Source organism: Nothobranchius furzeri, chromosome 3, assembly GCF_043380555.1.
Source record: "Nothobranchius furzeri strain GRZ-AD chromosome 3, NfurGRZ-RIMD1, whole genome shotgun sequence".
In the NCBI taxonomy this organism is placed as follows: domain Eukaryota; kingdom Metazoa; phylum Chordata; class Actinopteri; order Cyprinodontiformes; family Nothobranchiidae; genus Nothobranchius; species Nothobranchius furzeri.
Window position 1 is genome coordinate 55,809,233 of NC_091743.1, and position 9,246 is coordinate 55,818,478.

Consider the following 9,246-nt stretch of genomic DNA (forward strand, 5'->3'; position numbering starts at 1 on the left):
TTTTCCTGCAGTCTGATTTTTTGAGGGGGCATTCAGAATGCAAATGTAGGTCACATCTCAGGGAATAAAGAAGATAAATGAATACAGTTTTTACATATTTACCCACAGAAACCCACAACTGATTACTTGTCATGGACCCGTGTTCAGTTGATATGGAACAGTTCTAATTACAATAAATTAATTAAAAACGAGCCTAAATGTTACATTTTATTTGCACATTCTACACAAATGCAAATAAAGGGAATGTGAAGGAAAAGATGGCCACCCTGATTTTGGCCCCTTTGATTGGCCGAAACCCAAAAGGATGCGTCATTAGTTTCTAGGTCTAAGCTGTGGAAAAGCATGCAGGTTTGGACAAGTCATTTGTTTTGAACACCTACCAGTGAGGCACTTTTTTTTCCCAGTTTGGATAACATCTGGTGGGATGGCACAGTGTCCACTGCAGAGACATCGTGATCAAAAGAAAAAGAAGAAAAAAAAAGCACAACTCCTCTGTCAAACGAAGGCCCACGAAATGCAAATGAATGAAGAGCAGGATGGCACTTGATGAGATGAGTACGGGCACTTGTGATGCTTCAGGTGGAGAGAAAAACCCAACATCAGACATCGTAGCTTCAGTCGACGCTCCTTTGATCCCATTGGTTAAAGAGCTTTACTTTATGTGCAGAAACTGCACGAGTGCTCGTAAATTCAACAGACACGTTCACCCATTCAAGCATGCACTTTTCACTTAAAAATCATTCTGATTGTGCTCATTCCTTTTATAAAGGGTATTAAAGATAGGAGTGTTGGTTTAATAGAGATTGTGCAGGAGAATGGCGGTGTTTAGTGAGTAATCCACGTTAAAAACAGCCTGGAAACACATAAGATACATCATTTGGTATTAAAATCAAAATGAGAAAAAGTATTTGTGAAATAGGAGACAAACCCGCTTGTTCAGTGAAACTTAAAATTTCTTCTTCTTCTTCTTTTTTTTTTTTACAATCAATAAGTTTAAATTTAAACCCTAACCTGCGTTTCATTAGTCACAACGAGCATGACCTTCATATTGACCTCAGCTGGAGTAAAACCACTACAGATAAGAATAGAAAAGGTTAAAAATGCACACAAACATGGGAGAAAAGAGCAGGTGTTCTAGAGTTGGGAAATTAAAGGATTCTCTGAAGAGGAGGGATGAGACGCTGAAGTAAAAACGAAAAATCCTCCAAGTCATCTAACAAAATAAAACACTGATGTTTGCTTGTAAACAAGCAAAGAAATACCAGGTATTGACTCGTTTCTATACCCACTAAGCCGGCTGCAGACACTGTAACAGACTCTAAATCAGTTTAGAGAGGCTTCACGTTTCAGAAAAATCAACCTGCAAAGATTTTTTACTTCCCTAAATTCCTGTTGTAGTCCAGAAATGTGTTCCCTACGAATCCCTGGACAGGTTTGTTGCTCAGGACTCTTAAGACAAGAATCAAAAGCAAGATGAGTAACTTTGGCACAAAGCAGACTTCAGGAAATAAAAGTGAATCTGTTCTGCCAGCACACACCCATTCTCCAAAATAATTAATGGCTCTTGATAATTTAGCGTGTGCATGTGTGTGTGTGTGTGAAAACCTGAGACTATGAGCTACTTAGCGGAGATCCAGAAATTTAGTCTTGATGAATCTTTGAATCTCCAAATGAAGAGGAAATCATGAATGTCTTGCTGACGGGTGCAGAAAAAATGGCTTTCATTGTGTGTGTGTGTGTGTGTGTGTGTGTGTGTGTGTGTGTGTGTGTGTGTGTGTCAGGACTGCCTGGTTGATGGAAACACTCTGGGGTGCATGAGTGAATGTGGAATCTTGCTACAGCACACTTCTCTACAACGTGGCTCAGGAAAAGTAAAAATATTTTAAGTCTCTGGAGAAAGAAAACCCTTGATGTGTGTGTGTGTGTGTGCACGTTAGCCACCAAAACATTTGGTTTTATATTCATATATATTTATATTTTTTATATATCTATGTATACCAATAAAATACATTACAGGTGCCACTTGAAAATGCAGCCACACTCAAAACTGTGTCTAAGACCAAAAGAATAAAATGCATCACAGTAAGTATATTTACATGGTGGGGGTGATGGTGTAAAGCAAATGAAAGTGATGGCTAGTTATTAACATCGTTACAAAATAGTCAAGAAGGCATCTCCGTTGTTTTTTCGTGTCCAACTGCACCGCCCTGTCCTGTGGGCGTTTACCTCTGTCCCCTTTTCCTGCAGGTAGTTCATCTGATCCCGATGACGAGTCCGACAGACGGGCAACTTTCTGCTTGAGAATGTATGAGTGTGTTCTGGTACGAGCATTTGCTTGTAATAAGTGTAGGTGGATGTCCAAACATCCAACCATCCGTCCGTTGGTCCAAGGCAGATCCCTACTTGAAGTTGGCGTAGTCAGAAAAAGCATCGATGTATTCCTGGACCACTTTGTAGCAGAACTCGTACTGCTCCTGTTCAGAGGATGGAAGAAGGCCACATCAGCTGGAACCACGACTCACTCGTGTGTCTAAACTCACTGTCGGTTCATACAGAAGAGGACAAAACCAGCAGCAACCTAACAACAAATAACAATAGAGGACTGGGCCAACTTCAGCGCCCCCTGGTGGAAAATAAAACAACTGCAGTTGTAACAGCAACAAAAACGAAGCAAACAGACAAATTCACACACTTGTGTAAAACGTGTTAGACTCCTGATAAATCTGGACATGCAGTCTGTACATAAACAAAAAATGACCTAGTTATTTATTAAACCACTCGGGATGAATCAAATGTTTTCAGGTATCTGTTAAACTCTGATGAAAAAAAGGGCAAAACTGAGTGAAGTGGATGATTAATGAATATCAAAACTGGACATTTTCCTTTAAGTGGCTTTGATCTAAATCAAATAGGGCTTCGGTTAGTTAAACCCCCTTTATTATAACAAAATAACACAGGGTATCTGCAGGTTTAAGGGAGCCAAATTTAAGACTTTTTAAGATCTTTTTTAAGGCCACTTTGACCAAATTTAAGCTATTTTAAAAATTAAATTTAAACTATAATTTCCAGGTATTGCCAGGAACCGGTGCTAACCACGTCGCGAATGTGGGATTAGCCATCCAGTTACCATTAAACTTGCACTTCCCCATGGCGCAAGCTCCCACTAGCTTAACCAGCTAAAACAGCCCCCTTTCACGACCAACTGAACGTGTACGGTTCCGCTTACGGCAGCATCATACACACAAAAAATGCTGAACACCAACTAGAAATTCACGAAAATTTGACAAAAATAAAAGAATCTTGTTTATTGGGTCTTTGGTAATTTAAGACCTTTGGAAACTGTATTTAAGGATTATTTGTCATTTTTAAGGTTTTTTAAGGTCTTAAATTTGGAAAAGCAAATTTAAGACTTCATAAGACTTTTTAAGGACCCGCAGATACCGTGATAACAACTTAGACAAGCTTGATGTAACATCAGGATCCCAATTATCCCCGCCAAAGAAATCCACCAAAAACAGGAAATAGTGTGCAGCATGTACATTAAACTTGTAGGATAGGTCAAAGGTGACAAAAGGCTCCTGAAACACCATTTCCTTCATAATGCAACATTTAAAATGATAAAAGACACTGTTGTGTCTTCGCAAAACACAGCTCCCATTAGATCAGTACTTAATTTTGTTACCTTATTTTTATCAAAACTGGTGATTTTATTAAAAACAAATAGTCCAAACCTTAATTTCCAAATAAATCTTTGTCGTGAGTTCACACTGAAGGTTAGCACTGATCAGATTAACACAACGTGAAAGTAAAAACTTGTTAATAATAATAATAAAATTGAGATTTGACAGATCTTACCAGTGTCTGCACCATGTGGGGTCTCTGCAGTCTGAGGCTCTTCACCGTCTGGAAGACATCCAGGATGCCTTCTGCCTTCACCCTCTCCAGAACCGTACTCAGAGCACAGAAGGTCCCCGTTCGGCCAGCACCAGCACTGCACACACACACACACACCGATGTCATCTCTAATAATCACATGGTCTGATTCTTGATTGAATGCCAAATTACAACAGAAGGAGCATCAATGAGCAACTAAAACACAAAAATCAGCAGAATAATCTAGAGGCTCTCTAAAGTTCTCAACAAGTAGTGGGAAACCGACAAGAGCTGTTTATTATTTCTACCTGCAGTGCACAATGATGGGGTGGTTGCCGGACTGCTGCTGTTGTTTCTGCACAGCGGCGATGATGTTGATCATGCCTTTCCCATCCATAGGGATCCCCACCTCTGGCCAGCCATGGAAGTGAAACTGACGCACCGCTCGAGCCTTGTTTTCCTGCACAGCCCACATGGAAATCAGTGAGTTAAACAAAGTAGATAAATAACAAGTGTAACACTTAGGATGCTTTAGTGTGTAGAATCCCTTTAGTCCCATTTGTTTAACAAGCACAAGAGAAGGCTTTTTATCGCTTTTTCCCCACCAAGAGGCACAGAGAGAAACACAAAGAAACGGTTCCAAGTTAACACCCTCGCCAGATCAGCATTGAAACCTGTTAGGTGGAAACGCCTCATTTGAAACGTATGAAGCAACAAAAGCTAATAGTGGATCCAGATGTTACTCACCCTGCTGTTGGTGACTAGAAAGTCGCGCACCGTGTAACTCTCATTCTCCTCCTCCCTTTTAATCTCAATGGAAATGTCCCCATGGCATACCGTTCCGTCACTGGGCCAATACTGAGCACACTTCTCCTAGAAGGAGAACACGCAGATGATCTACTTCACCTTAATAACACAAGTGGATAAAGACCGTGCACACACCCCTACCTGCCCCCTCTCCTCTAGCTCAGTCAGCATGACTATGGAGCAGGTCTTCCACTCCCAGATCATCCTCCAGAAGTCCTCTATGGTGTACAGCAGGGGCCCCTGACTCGCTATGTATGCATCTTTCTGACGGTAGCCCTGTGACGGACAGGAAACGGCGGGAGTGGAAAGAGTGAGTGACAAACAAACACAACACGCCGATTCTTGCATAATTTAAACATGATGATTTCCTCTAAAACAAGCTTTTCCTCAACGCTCACGTCTATAAAGGAGGCGTTGACGTAGTCCGTGTTTTCCTCTCCTCGTTTGACTGGAATGATCACTCTGTTGAACTCGTCTGTTGGAAGAAGAGAGGGGCGATCACCGTGGCTGAAAACAGCTTTAAAGGGGAACTAGGCAGTTTTGGCTTGGTTTTAGCACCCCCTAGTGTCCGTTTAGTAGAACCAAAACGTATCTCCTCACTGTAAGTTTTTCTTTTTAACACCTTAATCTAACAGCCGAAACGTCTCCCTACAGGAGTGATTCCTCACTAAATTAAACCAATCAACTGTGTTCATGATCTAAAACATGCAGGAAAAGTGGCGGAAGCAGACTGCAGCACCAGGTATGTCAGCTCAATTTACCAAGTTGGCAGTGGAATATTCTAGCCACACAGGGGCGATAGGGGCGGGGCCGCCTTTCATTAACCCTGCTAAGGGTCAATTTAGCACATACTGAATCAAGAAAATTATGAAAAAAAAATATGAAAACGTTGCAAAGTGTCCCTTTAATGTAAGATTATATCACTGCTTTTAGGCACGAAACACGCCCAAATCACTCACATGGAATGATCTGTGTCACCCTGTTCTTCTTCATGTTGGCATGCAGGTTGCCCGTTCTCATCTTGTCGTTCTGAATCTTGACAGATGTTAGTTTCTAGAGATGATGAGATCACAGTTCAGTTTCCTCCACGTTAAAATCTGCTGCATGGAGAAATCAGGTGTGGGATTATAGCAGACGTGCAGACCTTGAATTCAGCCTCCAGGCCGTTGCAGCCGGCTCCGGGCGCGGGAGCGCCGAGCTTTGTTAAATGATTTTCTAACGACGTCACCTCTAACTCTGTGTCTCCATACAAGTAGTGTTCTAACAAGGCCTGGAAGATAAAGACGTACTGCATCTGTGGGAGAAAAGACACGACTCAGTCTGATAGTGCAGCATTAGGGTGGATTTCTGTACTTTCACTCTTCACGTGTGAACACGGGACTCACATCTGTCTGGACCATCTGACAGCGCTGGGCTCTTATTCTGGTGACAAAGCCAAACACATCCACCTTCGACTCCACAGCCATCATGTCTAACATGGCGTCGATCACTATGAAGGTACCTGTCCTCCCCACACCCGCACTAACACACACACACAAGAGCTCGTGAGTAGCAGAAAACTTAGCACAACTCAAACCGGAGGCAAAGGGCAACAACGCGTACCTGCAGTGGACGACAATAGGGCCTGCATACTGGGGGTTGCAGTTCTTGACTTTCTTCAGGAACTTGAGCATGCCGATCGGAGTGAAGGGCACCCCGAAGTCCGGCCAGCTGGTGAAGTGGAACTGCGTGATGAGCCTTTGAGGCTTCTTCCCAGAAACGTCTCCCACCTGGAACACAGACGATCCCGATCACACAAGGAGCCGCAGAGATCTTTGGTGGACGTGATTCACAAACGGCTACAGAACATTTACGATACCTGTTGGATGCAGAACTTGCGGATGGTGTAGTCCACCAGAACCACCACGTCCTCCACAGAGACTCGGATGTTCCCGTATGTCCAACAGCCCTGGTCCGGCCAGTACTGTGCACACTTACACTGCAAAATAGTAATTTGAGACCGACTGAGAATGCAAAACTCAGGAGTACATTTTTGATCTTATTTTGTCATCTATTGTTTTTTTTTTGTCTGAACGGTGTAAATTGTAGTTTTATGTGATGCTGCCTATCTTGGTCGAGTGTCCCTAGGAAAGTAATATTTTTTTAATCTCAGCAGCTTTTTTCTCGGTACTATGCTCTACTCCAGTCTTGATTTTTTCACACAGAAGGCCCCGCCGGATCCCAGACCCAAAGCAGGGCTTTCACACAGGCAACAGCACAAAATAGTGAAAGTAGGTCTGCTCCATAGAGAAGCCAGAGGACACCGCTGGTCCAGCGGCTGGTCTCTATATTATGAAGAGTCTGCTGCTCACACACTGGTGCCACAGAAAGGAGCTGACCCTCTCCAGGCAGCTGCAGCCTGGGTGGGTTGCTGACCACATCACCCAAAACACAAATGGCACAAGATCCATCCTTCTGTTATGCCAAACAAAAATCATTTTTACTTTCGAAATTTACAGTTTTAGATTTTTTACTGGCATCTCAGCCGTGTTTCTGCGTCTCCTACCTCCTTTCTCTCCTTCAGATTCGTCACCATGACGATAGTGATTGTATTCTGCTCCCAAATCATCCGCCAAAAGTCATTTACAGTCTCCTCCTTTGGCCCTGGGATCAAGACACAAAAGGATGAAACTTTTAATAAAACTACAATTAAAAATAATAAATCCAACACTGGTGCCAACCTTACCTTGTGCTGCAATAAATTTATTCTTCTCTTGGTACCCCTGTGATAGAGATAAACCAAAAGCAGACATTAGGATGACATCAGTTTAGCACAGGGTAGGGTACGAGGAAGAAGAGGTACAGATACAAACATTTATAAAAGAAGCGTTGATAAAGTCAGAGTCAGGGACTCCCTCCAAAGACAACAGATGCACCCTGGAGTGGTCATCTGAAAGACAAAGAGCAGAGCACTTAAATGAATGGGAAAGGCACAGCAAGAAAGTGAAGCCAGGATAATCCTTAAATCTTTGTTTAAATAAATCAGACTTGTTCTGTTACAATAAGACCTTCAGTGATCACTTACAGGGCAGAATGTTGACATATCTGTTTTTTTCTTTGTTCTCTTCCTTGGAAGCAGCGTCACACGAAGCCTGGATGGGGCAGACTGGCAGGGCCTAAAGAATAACAGAACCAGATCTAAACAGTAGCAAACAGATGAAGTCCTCGGCCTCCTGTGTGTTTGTGATCGCTGACTTTAACTTCCTGTTAGCTTCATCTCTTTCCCAGCTGTGTCAACACAAACTACAGCGTGTGTATTTCATTATGAGGGCGTGGCAGCAATGACATGAATGCTACATGGAGACCTCAGGCCCGTCTGACAGCGTCCACGGCTTTACGGCAGTTTTATTCAACAAAAACAAGTCAAAATGCAGAAAATAGGATGTAAAACTCAGGGACATAGACTCAGTGACTGAGGTGAATCTGCAGACCTAAACTTTGTGGCTTTTTAGAAAGATCAAGCTGTACTGGTCCCATAGCAACCAGTAGAGAATATGACACCTGCACATTCTACTGCCTAACCAAATCTGGGACCTCAGTCCGTGACAAATGCTGCCTTGATTTAACACATAATCACATCTTGTATCAACATATTTTATTTCTTTGAAATGTTTTAGAATTTATAAGCATTTTCTTTTCAGTCGCTGCTGCAAATAAACAACCTAGGCTTGAAACCTTCACCATTCTTGTTCTGTAAACCTTTTAGAATAAGCCACATCCTTTATATCTCGTAGTCATCGTGTTGCTACAAACTTTAACAAACTCTAAGGTTTAATTTTAACAAACTGCTTCTGCATTTTCATTTTTTACTGAATCAAAATTAAGATGGTTATTTGTTTGTTTGTAGCTATTTTTAAACCTGGTATGGGCCAGAAGTTCTTATTCCTCATAGAAATACGATCCTCTGATGGGTAAACGCTGACGACGGACATCAGTGTTTAAAACCTCGTGTGTAATTAGTGGGCATCAACTTGAGTGTGTCATACATTAAACTCCTCCCTGAAGAGCTTGTTGTCATCGGCCATGCGACGGTTCATTTCTTCCTCCAGCTTGTCGATGAGAATGGGTGGGTACTTCCTGTTTGTGCTGGGTGAGCGAGCCAATAGCGGCACACTTTGGCTCTCTGAGAACCAGACAGGAGGGAGGGGGCATAAGTGGGGAGAAGGTGGGAAGAGATAAAAAAAAAGTTGGATACGGGGTAAGAACATGATAACAAAACAATCTCACATGTAAAACTCTTCTGTTCGTGTCAGTTCTTAAAACACCCAGTAGAGGGCATTGTGAGTCAACAGAAGGGAGCCAGTTGAAGCTCTGCTGTTAGGTTATCCCAGTAAACTAACGTCTCTGGTACACATTCACACACTGGGAAGCTTTATCAGCTGGAACACAGCTTATCAGGGAAGAATACTGGCAACTAGTAAATTAGATCCTATTCACACACGCGCGCGCGCCCACACACACACACACACACACACACACACACACACACACACACACACATCTTATTTGTGTTTTACCTGTCTCATC

At 42.5% G+C, this 9,246-nt stretch overlaps 1 protein-coding gene across 1 annotated transcript in view; it reads right to left on the reverse strand.

Moving 5' to 3' along the window:
- Positions 1 to 2,205: 2,205 nt before the first annotated feature.
- Positions 2,206 to 9,246, reverse strand: part of ptpra (protein tyrosine phosphatase receptor type A) — a 30,868-nt gene continuing 23,827 nt past the window's right edge. Inside the window, exons 6-22 of the mRNA XM_015959338.3 lie at positions 9,237 to 9,246; positions 8,706 to 8,842; positions 7,745 to 7,835; positions 7,533 to 7,609; positions 7,406 to 7,442; positions 7,226 to 7,323; positions 6,539 to 6,658; positions 6,283 to 6,449; positions 6,066 to 6,201; positions 5,825 to 5,974; positions 5,640 to 5,733; positions 5,079 to 5,155; positions 4,822 to 4,956; positions 4,621 to 4,746; positions 4,182 to 4,333; positions 3,856 to 3,991; positions 2,206 to 2,474 (exon numbers count right to left, since the gene is read on the reverse strand). The exon at positions 9,237 to 9,246 is cut by the window's right edge and continues 64 nt beyond it. Of these exons, the coding sequence (XP_015814824.1) occupies positions 2,400 to 2,474; positions 3,856 to 3,991; positions 4,182 to 4,333; positions 4,621 to 4,746; positions 4,822 to 4,956; positions 5,079 to 5,155; positions 5,640 to 5,733; positions 5,825 to 5,974; positions 6,066 to 6,201; positions 6,283 to 6,449; positions 6,539 to 6,658; positions 7,226 to 7,323; positions 7,406 to 7,442; positions 7,533 to 7,609; positions 7,745 to 7,835; positions 8,706 to 8,842; positions 9,237 to 9,246 (1,818 nt within the window). The 3' untranslated portion in view covers positions 2,206 to 2,399. The remainder of the gene's footprint in view (positions 2,475 to 3,855; positions 3,992 to 4,181; positions 4,334 to 4,620; positions 4,747 to 4,821; positions 4,957 to 5,078; positions 5,156 to 5,639; positions 5,734 to 5,824; positions 5,975 to 6,065; positions 6,202 to 6,282; positions 6,450 to 6,538; positions 6,659 to 7,225; positions 7,324 to 7,405; positions 7,443 to 7,532; positions 7,610 to 7,744; positions 7,836 to 8,705; positions 8,843 to 9,236) is intronic.